We start from the raw sequence: 19,995 nt of genomic DNA, 5'->3' as shown, positions 1-19,995 counted from the left end.
TACTTCAGGTGAGATTGACTCGATAGTGTGGAACATCTACAATAACAGCAGCACTACTACAGTTATGGTGGGAGTTCTTTATCAAAATCACGACCCATTTTTTTTGTCAGCCAAATCTATGTAAGCTATCATGAATAAATTCTCTGCTGGTGGATTCAGTGCAATCAGTTCCTTCAATTTGTTTTCCAGCAGCTGACGATCAATACAGCAGAATTTTAAACGATCAACTTACTTCCATTGTGTAGTTAAATCAAGCTTTTAATTTGCATAATTATCTAAATTTTATAAAACAGTCCAACTTTATCAAGGATGCATTCAGAATAGCCCCAGTTCATCTAAAATAAACACAGTATTTGTCACACAGCAAGTTATGAGATAACTCCATCGTAGTATTGTAGGCGATTGAAATTTTCATTATGATAACAGGGTTGAGGCTTGGAATGCCTCATGACATCAAGTCACTCAGTGTTTCCCTAGAATATTATGTAAGATAGACAACTTATATTTCTTAAATACAAATTAACCCTTAATCTTGAATAATGTCACATTAAATGGGAAAATGGCAAATCTTAAAATAATAGAAATCAAACAAAGCCTTTCACGAGACGCAGTTTTATAATTTATCAAAAATTTTCAAGAGATCCAATGTTATGTTTAAAGTTCCTTGAGTATTGTCCATAGTTGTGCTACTTTTTCTTCTGTTGGAAATGATACCAAGCTTTGCACCAATCTGTAACACAATAATTTTAGTTCCTCATGGCCCATGGGACAGTAAATATATTTAACAGCCAAGAAAAAAGTGGTTCCCTGGAATTGTCTGATTGAGAGTGGGACTGCTGGTGCATGTCCTTGGAAAACTTGGGAAGACTGTGAGACAACAGTGCATAGGAAGATGGAAGGGCAGAAGTACAAAGAAGCAGAGAAAAGGAACCAAGCACACACACACCGAGATAAAGAGGCAATAGTGTTGGCTGAGGAGAAAAGTAATGGAAAAAGGGCAGAAGAACATTCAGAAAGATATAATTGAGAGTGTGGGAGCTAGAGAGAGAAAGAGAAAAGACTAATTATGGAATGTGGAACACTATCAAATATAGAGAATGTGCTAAGCATTTCAGTGCGAAGACAAGGCAGTGAAATTCTGGGACCATGCAGAAATTGAGAGCAGGCTCAAGGATGGATCAATGCTGAGAGGGATGGGAGAAGCCTGAATCGAGTCCAGAGGGTGCGTGCATGTGCTTGCGTACGTGTTGCATTCAGGGAGAAGGGAGAGAAAGACGGGGAGGAGTGGGGGTGAGAAAGAAAAAGACAGCAGGAAAGTTTTGTTCACATAGAGAATAGCACAGCTGTGGAATTCAGTTCCAGATTAGTAATTGAGTCAGTAACATTGTAAGTATTCAAAATTAGATTAGACAGGTAGATGAAGGAAAAGGAGTTTAATAGATAAGGGAACCTCCTCCTCCAGGTACCAGGCCCTAATTGAGCGTTGGTGACCATGGACTTCCATTGGATTGGTCCATGATTATGCTTAGCAAAGTACTGCATTGGTTTGCCATTGTCTTCTGCAGTATGGCTGGTCAGGAAACACTCAAGCTCTTGCCACCTGCCATCAGGTATTTTGGAAGGATTTATAGGCTAATCAGATAAAATAATCAACATGTTTGCCCACGTTATGAACACACTTTCTGTGGCCATCAAGTCCCGAAGTGGGACTTGAACCCAGAGATCAGGATGCTACCACTGTGCCACAAGACCTCCAGATATGGGGACAGGTTGGGTAAACCTGATAAGTACTTCCTTCCATGAAGCATGAACATCAACATGTCTAGTTGTGTTGAATGGCCTGTTTCTGTGATGTAACTTCAATGTATTGCTATGAAACGCACAGTTGAACTGATGAACCCAATCTGCACAATCCTTCTAGACCTTGTCAAAGTTTGAACAGGGTATCAACAACTGATTCAATCATGTAGTCATTGGACAATAGGGACATTCAATTTCTTGATCTTGCTATTGCTGATGGAAGCTACCAAAAGGAAACTAACGGTCCAAATCTCCTGTGACACAGTAATCACCATTAGGCTGTTGCTGCGACCATACTTTTCTGTGCCCAAACGCAGCACTGCATTTTTGGCCGGGTCTTTTGAGCCTGGCTTCTTCAGAAACAGAGAGTGTACAGTTCATTAGAGAACGCCATCGCAGCGGAGTTAACATTGGGGAAAGACTGGACATGCCTCCTTCTTGTAGGATTAGCAGCCTAAAGGTAAGTTTAAATGTCCGGTTTGAATATTATTGAATGAGTGAGTGGATGAATGAGTGAATGAATAGGGTGGTAGGTGGATAGGGTGAAAGGTGGGCAAGTGGATGAAGTGGGTGAGATGGGTTGGGGAGGTGTAGTCAGGCCAGGGGATGGTCAGGTTGGGTCAGGAGGGGTAGCCAGATCTGGCTGGGGATTCGTCAGGTCGGGTTGGAAAGGTAGTCAGGAGGGGTAGTTGGGTCAGGCTGGGGGGTTGGTTGGGGGTAGTAATCTTGGGGTCAGGGGGTAGTCGGGTCAGGTCAGGGGGTGGTTGAGGGGTGTGAGTGATTAGGGGGTCAGTTGTGTAGCTACCCAGGAGTTAGACTCTGATTTTGCTGTTTAACATTTCCTGGGTAACTATCTAGGTAAGTACATCAGAACAGTCTGAAATCTCTGACTCTAACTTGGTGAGTTCCAGGGAGCAGGAAAATTGCCTGTCAGAAGTTCAAACTTCCCTGTTAAGTCCCTCGGGGGGGGCTGCACCTCGGGGCTTCCGCAGGGTCCCATCGTGTATCTTGGGTCATACGTCTGCTCTCCAACGATCTGGAGACCGGAAGATCTGGGCCAATGTATGACAAGATACTGACCCATGAGTAATTTCTGTATAACTTTGTAAACAAAACCTTAACGAAGCATTATAATTCATGATGTAAACTTGAGCACATTATAGCATGCTGTGAGCTCAAACAAGTCACTGTGAGGTAAATGATCCTGATGGCTTCCTTCTTTTTGGCCAAAAGGAATTTAGGAATGTTAACAGCTACAAGCCATAAATATAAAATGTTAAAGTGCAAGAACAAACAACTACAAAGCTCAATAAATTGAATGATGACTTTGAAATCAGTATCAAATTATTTACTATAAACCATAATAAACCTGAATGAAGATGGGGAAAGCAGCACACCTTTGGACAAAATGGGCCGTTAAACAGGATATGAATCACTTGAAAATTCTTGACAAAAATTCGAATCTTTAAGCAGAGTTTTGGAATATGACCAATTTTATTCATTAAAAGTAATATATCGCAAAGATAATTTTTACATTAGCAAACAGCATTTGAATGCTACAGTTAATAGAGCCACATAGCTTAAAGCCCAGAGGAATATTGGGGCTTCTCCTCAGTACAAAAGTTCACAAAATACCATTCGGTACCTCTCAATTTCATCAATAACTTGCTCTGAAAAATGTCTAGCCTTCTTGCATTTGCTGACAATATTCACCACATTAAGTGACCGTGTCCAATAGTCAACTTGCAACCTGGAAACAACTTTACTCTTAAAAGACAAGCCAGCCATGCACAGTAATTAACCCACTAATAAGAAGGAAAAACTTACCAGTATTTTGGAAGTATAAGCGCTGTTGAGAGATATTGCGTTAACAAGCATGTCCAGTGATTTTGATGGGAGGGCATCAGGGTCTGGGACTTCTTTATAATGGACGTCCCCAACATAAGCCTGCACAACCGTCATTCGGTTTGTTGTCAAAGTGCCTGTTTTGTCAGAGCAGATTGCTGTAGCATTACCCATGGTTTCACAGGCATCCAAATGTCTCACGAGGTTGTTGTCCTTCATCATTTTCTGGTCAAAAGAGCGACAATATAACAGTTATCTATATTAGAATGTTTGAAATTATTCTTTGTACTCAGATACGTTAATCCTACTGAAGGCTAAATAATTGTAATTTTTATATTTTATTCCAATTTTCTTCTGTTGATAAATCCCCAGATTCCCTGGCTGAGAGATTAAGCAGGTACATCTCCAAACCACAACTCTATAGCTAAGAGGGAGTGATGGTTAAAGTAATGCCTAGGAAGAAATCCCTGGTCTTTCCTTCCTCCTCTTGGCTTGACATCTTGGTTCCTCGTTGGTAGAGCAGATGACCTATACAGAATAAATCATTCCCTTTCTGGTGGAAGTCAGAGTATAAATATGAACCAAATCTGAGCTTTGAATCCAGTTCCTCCAGTGGATGGGTCAGTTAGTTTCAACCTTGTTATATGTTTCAATCATTTAAAACCTTTAAAATTCTAGCTTTTACAATAGGTCACACCCTTCTTAGATCAATGTAAAGTTAATACCCAGCACAAAGGGCTCAGCTAGAAGGGATGTTTGCTTATTTCCTTCCAAGGTAGTATTTGTATTGCTGCTGAAGCGATGTACAGCCTCAAAAACAAACTCATTTCAACAGATGGACCTTGGACCTTGGGGGCAGCAGCATCAATTTATTTGCCAAAAATGCTGCGTAGTATCTCCTTATTCTGCTTCACTGCTGAAAAGTGAATGCAGCACGATTCTTCTCTTTATTTTCACAGAGGGCCATAGAGAATGGATCAAAATTCTCAGGAAACTTCACATTGTAATTATTTTTTTGTTGCTCTACTTTTGGAAAAGGCACAATTATGCACCAGTTTCCTCACATTTATGCTTGCTTTTGGGGTCCAGTCTCCATTGCCTGTGATACTACGATGCAAAATACAGAGGCCCAAATTTATGCGAAAGGCACATATTAATGGAGTGCAATCAATTTACCAGAATGGGAGGCATTTAACTGAATGGGAGATTTGTAGACTGGCCTCATTGTTGGCCTACAAAGCTATCAGTTAGCTGTGGCTCAGGTTGTTGATGCATGCAAGTGTAGTCAATCACCATTTACAATATCCACAGTAATTTTCTAGCTTTTTTACTTGGATGAGTCCTCTTACCTTATCAAACGGTTTAGGGGCAAATTTACCTCAGCCCATCCAGTGGAAATGGGTGGTGGCTGAGTAAAATATCATTTCTTCTCTACCCACATGTACTGGGAAAGCCTCATTAATGTATGCAAATTTGAATCCAATGATGTATGTAGGAACCTGATTCAATTTAGGGCAGTGTTGTCCAATAGGAATTGATGACTCACCACAGGTTTGACTGCAGTGATGCCATGTTAGCCACAATCACTAATTTTGGTAGAAAACATTTCATACACACTGAAATGATACTACACCCATGTATATTTACTTAACCAACATCTATTGCCATTGCATAACTAAGGAAGTAAAGCACTCACAATGATCAAAAAATGGGCAAGCTGCTTTTTGCCTTAACACCTTACCATTAAAACTAACAAAAATGATAAAGTTCACAGGCATATGACAAGCATATGAGTTCTGAGATCACATGCCCGGTAATGGTAAACAAAAATAGGTAATAAATATCATTAAGAAATGTAATTTGCCACATCTAGATTCACAATTATTCGCACATGGCTAATGAATTGAACAACATTGGTTTAGAGGAACTGTACAGGACATTAGATTTGCACACACCAAACAGTTGAATTGGGAAAAAAGGAAGAGGTCCAAAAATGTAAGGAAATTATTATTGATGTGGGACCAGGGGTGCTGTTCTGGGTTCCCCAGGATGAACGTGGGCTGCTGTCGTCCCGGGAATCCCCCCTCCCGGGTACACCTGCCTACTGGCTGTGTCAGTCGCTACACTGCCCAACCTGGACCCATGTGCCGCAGTGAGATGATCATTTGTGCTCATCATCAGCACGATAATGAAGCTCAGCCCTCGAAATGCCTACAGGCAGGCATTCAGCCCGCTGTCCATACCTTCCTTTCCTGGAGTTAAATTTACCATATTGTGTCTTCTCAAAAGCACTGTAGCTTACAGGACAACTCCACTGTTTCTTCCTGGCATAATCGCTCCAACTGCACTGTAGAACCCGTTTCCCCATTCAGCTTTACATTACTGTATGTCAGCACTGAAAATATTCCAAATTGCAGTTTTACTTCTTTATATATCATGTAACACATCTCTAACCATTCCTTCAATTTCCTTTTCACTCAATCATATTATTTATAAATTTCAATATAGACAACATAAAGGATGCCTCACTTGGACATCCCCAAAACTAGCCCAGTCAAAGTTGTTTTAATGCCACAGGTACTTTACTGGTAATATAAATTACACAGTTAAAGCATAATGTTTGGATGAGCTTTATTAGTCATTCGTTCATTGTCACCACAGCCTTAGTGGGGCCATTAGCACCAAATTGCTTCTTCCCTGGGTTTCCTCCCTCAATCCACGTCTCAATGGATAGATTTATAAAAACTGTAACATGCAATTTGACATCATCAAAAATAACTTTTTTTTAAAAACCCATTATGGAGGAAATTGCTTTAATGTTTATCTGTGAAACTAACAGAACAGTATAAGTGGACATATTCATACCTTCACAGAGTAGGCAAGTGAGATGGTGACTGCAAGTGGGAGGCCCTCTGGGACAGCCACAACAAGTACGGTGACACCAATAATGAAGAATTTAACAAAGAACTGGATGTAGACTGGTGTGCATTCAGGCAGCCACTGCAGTTTTTGAATCACAAAAGTATCGATGGCAAAATATAACACAAGAATAATAACTGTGATTGCCGACATCACCAAACCTAGAAAAGATTCAATTAAAAAAAATAGCACGTCACTATTACAGCAGCCGTTTGCTTCATATTTAACATTTTAACTGAGAAGTTTAGACACACAATATTGGAGGTTTAGCAAACAGTGAGAAGGGCTGTAAAAGGCTTCAGGAAGACAGACAGGTTAGCAGAATGTGCAGACAGGTGGCAAATTTGAGTTAATGTAGGTAAGTGTGAGGTAATATATTCTGTGCGAGTGAAAACAAGGACCAACAGTTATTCACTTAATGTAAAGAGACTGAACAGTGTGGGAGAACAGAGAAACCGAAGGGTTAAATAAATGATTTCCTGGAAGTTTGGACACAATCATAACAAGCCAAGAGAATTTTGGGTTTTATGGATATGGGCATGCTACACAAGCTGAAGAGGGAATGGTGAATTTAAACAGAATATTGGTTAGGACATAATTTGAGTGGATCATTTTGGGCACAGCAGAAACCTTGGATAAATGGCCTCAATCCTGTTTCTCTGGGAGTTGTTATTGATCTTCTGTTGAAGTTACAACAGGTAATCAGGGCAGCACCCTTGAAAATTACAGAGTACAGGATTTCTGCCTCTGATGGGATTCAAATAGTCAAATTCCAATCCTCCAGCTTTCTGATATTTTTCACCTTTCAAAAGCAAAACCAACGAAAAAGTGAATATTAGAATTTAGCTCAAGACTTGGCTCATCAATCCGAATATATATTTAGGAACAAAGGAGTGAAAGCGGGTCATTCTATCCATCATAGGAACATATAGGATCACAAGAGCAGGAGTAGGCCATTCAGCCCCTCAAGTGTGCTCTGCCATTTAACTACACTATAGCTAATCTTCTACCTCAATGCCATCTTCCCGCACTATCCCCATATCTTTTGATGTCATTGGTATCTAGAAATGTATCGACCTCTACTTTGAACATACTCAATGACTGACCCTTCACAGCCCTCTGGGGTAGAAAATTCCAAAGATTCACCACCCTCTGAGTGAAAAAATTCCTCCTGATCTCAGTCCTAAATGGCCTACCTGTTATTCCGAGAGTGTCCCCAAACCCTGTAAGAACTTTATACACTTCAGTGAAATCATCTCTCATTCTTCCAAACTCTAGAGGGTACAGATCCTGTCTCCTCAATCTTTCCTCATGAGACAATTCTGCCATCCCAGGGATCAGTTTGGTGAACTTCCGTTGCATTCCTTCTATAGCTAGTATATCCTTCCTTAGGTAAGGAGATCAAAACTGCACACCATACTCCAGGTGTAGTCTCACCAATACAACTGCAGCAAGACTTCCTTATTCCTGTACACAAATCCCCTTGCAATAAAGGGCAACATACTATGTGCCTTCCCAGTTGCTTGTTGCACCTGCATGTTAGCTTTCAGTGACTTACGAACAAGATTGCCCAGGTCCCTTTGGACACCAACGCTACCCAATCTCTCCCCATTTATGATACACTCTGCATTTCTGTTTTTCCTACCAAAGTGGATAACTTCACATTTTTCTGAATTATATTGCATCTGCCATGTTCTTGCCCAGTCACTTAGTGTGTCTAAATCTCCTTGAAGCCTCTTTGCATTCCCTTCACAACTCACTTTCCCACCAAGTTTTGTATCATCAGCAAACTTGAAAATATCACTTTTGGTCCCCACATCCAAATCATTGATACAAATTGTGATTTTTTTTTCATTTAAAGAATGTGGGCATCACTGTCTAGGCCAACATTATTTGCCAATCCCGAAATGCCCTTGAGAAGATGGTAGTGAGCTGCCTTCTTGAACCGCTGAGGTCCCTGTGGTGTAGGTACACACAGTGCTATTAGGGAAGCAGTTCCAGGATTTTGACCCAGCGAAAGTGGAGGAACAGCAATATATTTCCAAGTCAGGATGGTGAGTGGCTTGGAGGAGAACTTCCAGGCGGATGTGTTCCCATGTGTCTGCTGCCATTGTCCTTCTAGATGGTAGCGGTCATGGGTTTGGAAGGTGCTGCCTATGGAGCCTTCGTGAGTTACTGCAGTGCTTCTTGTACACACTGCTGCCAGTGTTCATCGGAGGTGGAGGGAGTGAATGTTTCTGGAAGGGGTGCAAATCAAGTAGGCTGCTTTGTTCTGGATAGTGTCAAGCTTCTTGAGTGTTGTTGGAATTGCACTCATTTAAGCAAGTGGGGGGTATTCCATCACATTCCTGACTTGTGCTTTGTAGATGGTGGACAGGATTTTGAGAATTGGAAGGTGAGTTACTCGCCGCGAGATTCTGAGCTTCTGAACTCCTCTTGCAGCCACAGTATTTATATGGCTAGTCCGGTTCAGTTTCTGGTCAATGGTAACCCCCAGGATGTTGATAGTGGGTGATTCAGTAATGGAAATGCCATTGAATGTCAAGGGTGATAAATAGATTCTTCTTGGGGATGGTCATTTCCTGGCACTTGTGTGGCATGAATGTTACTTGCCTGATCTTGTCCAGGTCTTGCTGCATTTGGACATGGACTGCTTCAGTATCTGAGGAGTTGCAAATGGTGCTGAACATTGTGCAATCATCAGCAAACATCCCCACTTCTGATCTTATGATGGAAGGAAGGTCATTGATGAAGCAGCTGAAGATGGCTGTGCCTATGACACTACCCGCAGACCAGTCTAGCAGCTGTGTCCTTTAGGGTTCAGCCAGCTTAATCTGTGGTGATGCTACCAAGCCTCTCTTGGTGATGGACATTGAAGTCCCCCACCCAGAATACATTCTGTGTCCTTGGCACCTTCAGTTCTTCCTCCAAGTGGTGTTCAACATGGAGGAGTACTGATTCATCGGCTGAGGTGGAGGAGTGGTGGTACGTGGTAATCAGCAGGAGGTTTCCTTGTCCATGTGTGATCTGATGCAATGAGGCTTCAGTGGGGGCCAGGGTCGATGTTGAGGACTCCCCAGGCAATTCCCTCCCAACTGCATACCACTGTGCCTCCACCTCTGCTGGGTCTGTCCTGTCTCACCCAGAGATGGTGATGGTGATGTCTGGGCCATTATCTGTAAGATATGATTCCGTGAGGATGACTATGTCAGGCTGTTGCTCAACTAGTCTGTGAGACTAGGTCGATAGTGGGTGGTCTGTCTGGTTTCATTCCTTTTTATTGGCTTTTTATTAAAAATTTTTATTGAAGTTTAAAAACCTTCTTAAAACCTCATCCCGCCCGTGGATGAGGTTTCATGACAAATGCGAAGGCCGCCTGGGCTCTTCACCTGCCCGTCAACTTTAAGATTAGACAGACAGCCCTGTTAATTATTTTAGTTATATTTAAATGGCCTTAATAGGCCTTTGACAGTTTGGCGGGTGCACACCCGACTCCAGTGCGTGACCGCCGAACTGAAAATCTGAATGATGCGTGGTGATGTCGGGACGCACGCCTGATGCCACCGAGCATCATTTCACACGTCGACGAGTGGGGCCCACCCCCGCCCGACGACCCGAAGATTCTGGCCAACGTTAGAGAATATCTATTCTCTGTATTGCCTGTTAAGTCGTTTTATTGAGAAAAACATTTATTTTAAATGCCAATGCTTGTTCTGACTTTTTGAAATGCTGTTACTTTGTAAAGAAATACAATTTTACGTCCAAGAAATGAAATAAAGAAGAGATTTACATTTATGTAGTGATTTGAAAAACCTCAGAAATAAGTTTTCATGCATATTGCTAAACCATGTGGACCAAAATCTGTCATCTTTAAAAGAGCAGTTTAAGATCTTAAAAAGTACAAAGGATAGCGGGCCAGATTTTACAGCCCTCTGCAGGTGTTTTCGGTGGAGGAGGGGCACACACTGGCACCTGACTGGTCCCTATAATAAGGTAGATGGGTGGGGGCTGAAATTGGGAGCAGATCCGCCACTATGAAAAATAAAATGAATGGCTAATTCAGCTTGTTAACGAGCCAACTGTCCCCAATATTATGCTGCCCAGGCCATAATGTGGCTGGCATGGGCAGGCAGGCAAGAGTGGCGAGTCTGATTTTTCACCATTTGGGGTGAAAAAAACAGGAAGGTAAGGGTGCCCTGAGCTCATCATACCTCCAAGACAATATCTCCCTTTCTGCCTCCCCACCTAGCTTTCAAAACCCTCCCTCCATACCTCTCCCCCCACCCCCCAACTATCCCTAGGGTGCCCAATCCATTCCCCTCCTAAAAACCCCAGGACTTACCTGCATCCAGCATCCATTGCTCTTTTTCCCGGACTCTGCTTGCAGTCCCAGCAGTATCCACTACTGCGTTTGGGCACTGCTGGGACTGCTGGAGCTGCCAGCCAATCAGACCAAACAGCAACTTTTGAGAATGGTGTTTCCTCCCGCTGAAGGGTGGAAACCCCACTCTCTGCTTGTTAAGGCTGAACGCAGCATGTTATCACTGCAGTGTGGCCTTCTTCTAAATCAGTCGATTTGGAATGATCTTTTGTAAAGACCACCGCCCCATGCATCCTCGCCCGCTCCCTGGTAAAATTCAACCCTGTATGTTTGAGCAAAGTTATTAGTTGTGGATGTGTATGGCCTGAGTAAATTAGTGTTACTTCTTGGCGTTGTTCAGTTACTTACCTATATTAATTTTTGTTTAGGAAGGTATTTTTCTTAGCAAGTTGATCGAGGTACGATCTTAAGTGTAAATATGAAGCACAATGGTATGATTGCTGATGGTTCATTTGTTCGCACAAACATTTTTCTAAATTTATTGACTACATAAGGTAGCTTTACAAAAACTGGACCACAGTAGTTCATACAGCACCAGAGATACTGCAGGGCGAACTTCCCTGGGAGCTAACATTGTTTTTATAGCCTGAAAATGCTGAAAATACCCAGCAGGGCCAGCAGCATCAGTGTAGAGAGAAACAGAGTTAATGTTTCAGGTCGACGACCTATCATAAGGAATTCTGATGAAAGGTCCTCGGCCTGAAATATTAACTCTATTTCTCATTCTATAGATCCTGCCAGACCTGCTGAGCATTTCCAGTATTTTCTGTTTTTATTTCAGATTTTCCGCAACTGCAGCATTTTGATTTGGTTTCAGAACAGTTGATTTGAGAAAATTAAGTTGCCTGAAGATTCCCTGAAGGGGCATTAGCAGCAACTGTGGTCTGTTAACAGCATGGTTCATACAACTTCACCTGGTCAAGGTTAATAGTTCTCCGAATTAGCAATCAGCTCACCTGCTTTTCCAATCTGCACTGCCAGTTTGGTGAGCTTGCCCTGCAGTACAGACTTTTCTTTCTTTGGTGTACCGCCCTTCTTCTTCTCCTTGTCGTCTCCATCACCACCTTCCGCACTCTTGAGGGGTTGCATTTCCATGGCAGCTGCACCATCTTGTTTCTTGGCTAAATTTAAATAAATTAAAGAAAGCCAGTCAAAAATACCTTGATCACATATACCTGGTACCCTTTAGCAATCACCTGAGTGCTGAAAGTCTTCTAAAACTTTTAAAATCGATATTTTTCCTTTAATTTGTGATGTGCAAAAAGCGATCTTCCTCTAAATCCCCATCAGTAACTTTCGGGAATGAAGCTGAAGACAAGTGCAGAACTGCAGCACGCCTTACTGTTCAATATTTGCTCAATTAATGAGGTAAATGTTAATTATAAACGACTGACCAGAGAACTGTTGCTGGCAGGACACTCATTCCTGTTGGCAGGGAGATCTGGTCTGTTCTGAGGAATGACTGGTGGTGAACTGCAGCCACCAAATGGGTGCCCATTACTCCGCACCAGCTCCAGCGGCCTGAAGACTGACCCAGCTGGCAGGAAGGTAATCCTGGGGAATGAGGTGCTCAGCGGCAGAGGGGGAAGGATTGCTGAAGGGGGAAACGGATGGTAGCAAGCCACTTAATTCTTGTGGAACCCAGAGAAGCAACAGTTTTCCTCCTGATCTTGCAGCAATAACCTTAAAACTTAACGTTCTGGATTCTTTTTTAATATCTGCAGCGCTTGTCCCATCCTGTGGATTGCCTCAGTATTCTATGTATGTTATTGGACTCTGACTTCTACAGGCTAATGAGGCTATCTCATTTGGTTGGGCATCTCCAGAAATTGGCAGGAAAAATAGCAGTAGAGCAGGAGGAGGACAGCAAGCCCACCACCCCTATTACCACCACCTGAGCAGAAGGAGTAAAAATCTCCACCAATTCATTTAGTGCATCTTTAACTTTGCTTTCTGATACCCTTCATCAGTGCTTAAAAGAGGTACAGGTAGTGTTGCTGTCAAAACTGGAGTTGTGTGCTAAATAAAGATGGTGGCTTAATTTTGTTTCGCAATGGACTATCAAACACCTTAAACAGGTACAAAAAGCAACAAATTATTCTTTGCAGTCTCACACCTAACACGTACATGTAAGACATATTGCTAACTAAACAAAGACTTTCTTTAATGGTAGGAATTCACGATGTGCTTAATATCCAACAATATTTGGCATAATTTCAACAGGTTTTAGCATTTCTCTATTTTCAACAGAAAGCCAGCTGAAACTAAATTTTTTAATAAATACATGGATGTGCGTCCAAATTTTTTCTCGTAAAATGTATTTACAGGTTTCTCTCTCCCCTCTTGCAGTTGCTCTGTCCTCATGTGCTATTCCCAAGGTAACAGACTGTGCTATGCTGGTCCGCTCTTTAATGCATGAGTCATTGGTAAGAGGAAGCAGGAAGATGGAGGGGTATGACTCAATCTTCTTATTTCTAATCTCGCTCTGTGGGATGCACCTGACCTCCACTCTGCACTCCATCCTGACAAGATCAACAATCCATCATTTGCAAAATAGTAGACAAATTTAAAACCATTTCATAAGGAAACCCAGTGCAATTAAGATTCTTTGACAACTAACACATTAGATTTGATTTTTATACTCTCACGTCTTTTAGACGAAAATTCAATTTGGCAATATTGATATTTGCAAAACTTTAATGGATGATGAAACATCTACCAAGTATCTATTGTACTGTTTACGAGCAATACTCTATTATATTGCACCCTCATTCACTCATTAAGAAAACAGCTTTGTACCATACTAATACTCAACCTGAAAAAATATTTCAAAGCAAAAGTATTTGTACAGTTTTGCAAAGCTACATTGATGGAAAATTTCAAAATATGACAATATTAAGGCATCTGTCAAAACAGTCTATAAGAAGGCTGGGCATGAATTAAATGATAGACAGCGGAACTAGAAAACATTTTAAAATTTTAAAATGTTAGAAGATCCTTTACAGAATCATCAGAGATGTGGGAGGCCGCATTACCATATTCATTTTCAATACCAATTTTTTAAAAAAACTCCTGTATGAAAAGAATTGGAAGGGGTTAGTGAATACCAGGTCACCACTTCAGAAAACTAGAGAAAAGAAACATCTTAATTGAATGGTATTGATGTCAATGTAAAATAAAGAGAGATTGATTGACTGTCGAGAAGAACGGTTACCTTTATTCTGGCTGTTCTCCATATTCCCATCCTGCATTTTGCCTATGGTGAAAAAGTACAACAAACAGAACAGAAACAAACAGTGAAGAGTCACAACAGAGACAACATATAGTGTTACATTGCAACCAAAAATAAAAAATGGTGGACACAATAGACAAATTGTAATAGTTTTTAATGGCCAAAAATCTGCAACTGTTTGAAGAGCAGTCTATTTAGCTACACAAGGATTCACAAGTTCAAGGATCATATTTGCAAAAATATCTGAGCACATTACTTAGGAGTAACTGGTTACAGTACACCATGGAGCTTGATATAATGAAAATCTAGACCAAGTGACTAATTTATTTCATGTGCACAGTTGAAAAGGTATCACCCATGTGGTTGTCAGTAAATAGAACTGCTCTATGTTTACAAATAAAGTGATAATGTTGAGATTGTATGGTACACAGATATTGAAATGAATACTATAGTGCTAACTGTGGTTGTTTGAAGCATTGTTTTGGCAGTTTGTAAGAATAGAATTATTGGGGGAAAATGGAAATTGATGACTATAATCTGGAAAGGAAATTCAAATCGGCAGGAGTATTTGTGCAGAGTACATTCTTGTTAGCCTGGTCAATTATCTCAATTTTACTTTAGTCTTAAGTCTTAGCCTTACTTTAACCCGATTTCCTTTGAGAAATTTTATGCACTAAAGCCATGTGTTCCAACAACTTAATTGAGGTTCCCTCATTTTCAGTTTTGAGATGTCCCCAGAAATAACTGTGAAAAGATCACTTCTTCCTAATATTGACATTTTGGACAGTTGTGAAATAATTTGAAGTTTGTCTGCAATTATTGCTGTGAGCAGTATGCAGTACTTTACAAAACAAAAACAGAATTACCTGGAAAAACTCAGCAGGTCTGGCAGCATCGGCGGAGAAGAAAAGAGTTGACGTTTCGAGTCCTCATGACCCTTCGAGAGAACTGTTCTGTCGACGGGTCATGAGGACTCGAAACGTCAACTCTTTTCTTCTCCGCCGATGCTGCCAGACCTGCTGAGTTTTTCCAGGTAATTCTGTTTTTGTTTTTGTTTTGGATTTCCAGCATCCGCAGTTTTTTTGTTTTTATGCAGTACTTTATTTCATCTATACTGCTAAAGTGAGTTTATAAGGCTCTGACCTCAATTTTACTACCGAGTAGAAGACCAATTCTAAGCTTGAATTGAACCGGTGTCTCCAGGAGTCACAGTTCTTTTGTCTGGTGCCTTAAACCAACTACAATACTTACCCTTGTTTGATTTTCCAAGTTTCAATCTGTTTCCAAAACCTCCATGAAACTACATCAGTTTGCACTGACTAATATCAAATCCAAATGATGTGAAATATGTTTCAAGAACAGCTAGGTTAATATTTGGAGAATGGTGAATGAGGTGGCATTTTATTCCAATTAAGTATTGTAATATCGATGTCTATGTTTGCAAGGAAAAATTCAGAAAGGGTATATTACTGCCCTTGTGACAAATGTCCGATCTGTTCTTTGAGTGGTCACCAAACCCCACCCCCTGCCTTAGTAAAAAGCAAATAATACTTTCTAACCTCGCTGCTTGTATCAATGTTTTACAAAAAGGTGAAGTGAAGACTTAAAAAATGCACAGAACTAATAACAGTTGGATGAGCAAACAGCCGATGGGAAATCATGCAAATCCCCATTGCATGAAAGATTCAGCTTATTGCTGGCTTCAGTAGCAGGTATTATGAGAGCCATTTTAATTTAGCCTCACATCTGTCATACGCATTTCATAGAATTACCTATACTGACTATAAAAAATTAAGTGCACATTCTGAAAATGAATTCTGCAGGCAAGTGGTTATGGTCAATGGCTTTTTAGTGTTCCATACAAAAGTGGGAATTATAAGCAACATGGTTATGTACCGTTCCTGACACACATCCGTAATGCACTAATGACGTCAATGCTGAGTCATTGTCCTCCTACTCTATCATTAAAATGCTTATATTTTTTGAGTCTGTGTATGTACTGATGTATATTAGCTTTCAATACACTCAGACATACACAGTTAAATAGCTCCATATCAATATGAATACCAAGAACTGTTCATTCTGTTGCCATAACTGGAGATTACAGATTTTTTTTCCTTCCAAATAAATTTCTAATTTCAGTTATCTTAAAAACAGTGTTGTGTGAAGTGCATCTGCTAAATTTTTAACGCAATTCCTATATGATATCAGTAATGCACTTTGAAATAATGTGAAACATTCAACCATCTGAACAGAAACAGCCCAGATCTCAACATTATCTCAGCTAACAAAGGTCAGTGATACCTCACACTATTACAAGACTAGAAATGCATGAGACAGAAATATAATGTAAAATACATGCACTATACGAGACAAGCATGCTGTCCAACAGAAACTTAACCCAACAGTGCATAAGCTTAAATAAAACTGTCAGATGTTTTGTAATGATGGATTTTACACTCCAAATCGACATTTTCAGGTGGATTTGAGATATCCAAAACAAAACAAAGCACTCAAATATGTTGTGTGCACTTTCTTGGGTGTTTAGTGTTACTTATCTCTGTAAATATAAAGTTTAGAGATTAGCATTGTATGTATGCATAAAATAAACCCACACAAACAGTCTTCTGTCCTTCCTCAGCTTTCAGTTAAATAACCGTAGCATTCGTTTTGTGGTAAGAAAGATAGTTTTCATTTCAGGGGCTTTGAATTGAAGTCAATGGAGTTAAGCAAAATGGAACAGTCACTTCAAATAAATCCATCAATGGAGATCCTGCTGGAAGCAATTTTACTGACAATGTAAAGTTAGGCAACCATGGAACCCGGGACATAAACTCTTGCAAAATACTCTCCCTCAAAATGATGAATCACTCAATATTGTATAAACTGCCATTACACCCCAAGTGAAGCCTCATCAATGTTTTGGTCTTTTTGCTACATCATCAAAAACATATACCAAAAAGTTGTCGGTACAATCATAGAACCAGATCATTCAGTTTACCCAACCAATCTACTTCAAAAGGAAAACAAGAATCACAAGTTTGTTTAGATTCCCCTGTACTTTATCTTACACTATGAAAGAGGGTCTGTGAATCATTGAATAGCCTTTACTAAATGTAGCGGCATGTGATCCGATGATGCATATCTGCTTTGAGGATGGGGTCTAGCAATAGTAAATTACTGATTTCAGCTAAATAGTTAAACCATCTTCACAGAAATCAGTTTTGTATAAATGCTTTGAAAAACCGAAACAGTAGCACTTGGTCAGAATACACTGCAGTAGTATTGTAAGGCAACATCGCAGATTAGGACATAAGTTTCCACTTTGTTCTCCACATTGCCAAGGGGTTTTAAAATCACAGAAGTCCTTCTCCAGGTTACTCTTGGGACTCCACTAGCAGTGGCCTGAGAATTCCACACCTGAGGACTGCACACTGCAATCACCTTGGCAGTAAAGGTGAGAAAATATGGGAGATAGTGTTAATCTCATTGTCAAACTGCAATGTGTTTTATGCAATTTCAAAAATGTTAAAGGTGTCGTAAAATTCCAGTATTTGTCAACAATTTAATGGCATAGATCATTGTGTGCTCAGGCAAACAATTTTGACAATTTCTAACCCACTTGATACATGGTTGGATGAGACTATGAAGCCAGGGTGCTCAAAGAATCTTACAGCCCACAGACAAATTTGCAACAATACACAACCATTTTAAACGCAAGTGTTTGGAATATGACATTCCTCTTTGCTGGTTACGGCATTATGTGAAAAGGATAAAAATCAATCACCTACTGAAAATCTACAACACTTTCTTTAGATTTCATATAATATGGGGGCGGTTTTCTGCAGATGCTGCAGGCAAGGTTCACTGCTAGTTACACACATTCGCAAAATTCACCTTCATGAATTAATAGAAACCAATCTGTAAAGGGGTGATCATTTATCAGTCAAAAATAAATAGAGAGGGGCTGGTTATATGTGTGACCTTTTAAAATTCTCTTATTGTCACCGAAACATGCCATCCCTAGGGATCAGTTAGTGTGAATGAGCAGAAGAAATTACCTCAGCAGTGCTTGTGAGCTGCTGTGTCAAGTGAAAATCCTCAAAAGGAGCCAGTCACTGACAGTACAATAATCCTTCAAGCCTGATAGAGGAGTGCTTTTCAATATTTTTGGGACATTCGCAAAAAAAGCTGTTGATACAATCAAATCTTTGGCTTTGTCTATTGCTTTTATCCCACAGGCTTCCCAGAGCAGTACCCCTCTCCACTCTATATGCCATTTTGAAATATTGAAAAATGCCTGGAGTACAGTTGCTGACAATTGGATTATCGTTGCAAGCCTTATTGGTTAATATATTTTCCCAATAAGTACACTATAATCACATGCATACAAAAACATCTGTGCAGTTTGCAGATAAGGTTTAGAACAGGTGGAGCATGAGAAATTCGTCAAAATAAATAATAAAAAGCCAGGTGTTCTCAACATACCATTGACTAAGCTGGCATTTGTACTATCAGTGGCATTTGCACTTGCTGCACCTTCTGTACCTGAAGTAGACAGGGGCTGGGAGGGAACAGCATGGGAAGGAGGCTGGGGAGCTTCTAGCAATGGATCAAAGGAAAAACAAATAGATCAAATGGGGAAAGAAAAATGAAATGGATTAATATGGCTTCTGCTCAAAACACATCATTTAACTTTGTAAAAGCAAAACAAAAACACGATAAGCATCAAAATCCGCATAATACACGAAAAGCATACTATTTCACAGGTGAAGAGTCCTGCAAGGGAGGACAAATTTATCACTTGAATGGATTAAGTTAACAACATGAAACATGTAGGATTAACATGTTATCAACATAGTTGTCATCACAAAACACACAAAGAGATGTGATGACATAGCAAGGCCAAGCATGAGAGCTACTGTCTGCTCTAGGCATTGCATTTTAATCATCAGAATTTTGTTTGCAAGCTTCCCTGTGATAGCACAAAGCAGCAGGGCCTATGAAGCTCAGTTAGAAGGAAGTGTTGAAACAAGTGTGCGATAGCCAAGGTTGAGCCAGTTAGACAGGGAGAGAGGAAGCCAAAGCCCCTTGCTGCAGCCCTGTTGTAATGGATTCCAAAATTAGTGCAAGCTACTGCTACTTCTTCATTTCTACAGCTGGTTAGTATGTACAATACCTGGTAACTGTTGTTCATCTTCTGTTGTTTGACCTGTATTGTAATTTGCAAATGTTAAGAAAGTAGAAAGGCAAGCCTTGATGTGCACTCAAAAAAGGTACAATCTCTTTGTTTCTTTTTTAAAAATAAAAACGTTTTCAGATAATGCCCTTACACTTTTAAAAGCCTTGTAACAGTAAAAAAAAACAGGTTGTGTTAGATCAAACAAAACAGTAGCATTTCACAGAACATAATGGAACTCTTTCAGCTCCACCTCCTCCCTCATTCCCCCACCCTGTTCCCTCCCACCTCGGCTCATCTGGGAAAGCTACCTGAGTCACATAGATTCGAAAGGTCCAGATTTCACGAGTGGCAGAAGTTGTTTTACATTTAGATTCAATAAACATTGACAAGCAGACACAAGATCATCAAGGATCACTGCTTCTGAGACCCTTGGTGAAAAGTGTGCTTACAGAGAATACGGACATGATAAAGCTCAGCTGTGAAGGTCCTCTTGCTTAATGTTCACTCCAGATTCCTACATAAAGAATGATCAACTGAGCAAGGTATTGGGAAGGTCACTGTTGTGCTAGGATGCAATGCCTGCTGGGAGAAATGCAACAAGAAAAAATGGAATACCTTCAGATCTTACACATTTCA

General features: G+C 40.4%; 1 protein-coding gene across 1 annotated transcript in view; it reads right to left on the bottom strand.

Moving 5' to 3' along the window:
- The window catches only part of atp2b2 (ATPase plasma membrane Ca2+ transporting 2), a 543,565-nt gene that overhangs the window by 223,998 nt on the left and 299,572 nt on the right, over positions 1-19,995 (bottom strand). Inside the window, exons 8-13 of the mRNA XM_041191496.1 lie at positions 19,357-19,389; positions 18,666-18,779; positions 14,160-14,201; positions 11,902-12,066; positions 6,511-6,725; positions 3,628-3,870 (exon numbers count right to left, since the gene is read on the bottom strand). Coding sequence (XP_041047430.1) covers positions 3,628-3,870; positions 6,511-6,725; positions 11,902-12,066; positions 14,160-14,201; positions 18,666-18,779; positions 19,357-19,389 — 812 coding nt within the window. The remainder of the gene's footprint in view (positions 1-3,627; positions 3,871-6,510; positions 6,726-11,901; positions 12,067-14,159; positions 14,202-18,665; positions 18,780-19,356; positions 19,390-19,995) is intronic.

This window comes from Carcharodon carcharias, chromosome 7, assembly GCF_017639515.1.
Source record: "Carcharodon carcharias isolate sCarCar2 chromosome 7, sCarCar2.pri, whole genome shotgun sequence".
NCBI lineage: Eukaryota > Metazoa > Chordata > Chondrichthyes > Lamniformes > Lamnidae > Carcharodon > Carcharodon carcharias.
This window is presented reverse-complemented; position numbering and strand designations above follow the sequence as displayed.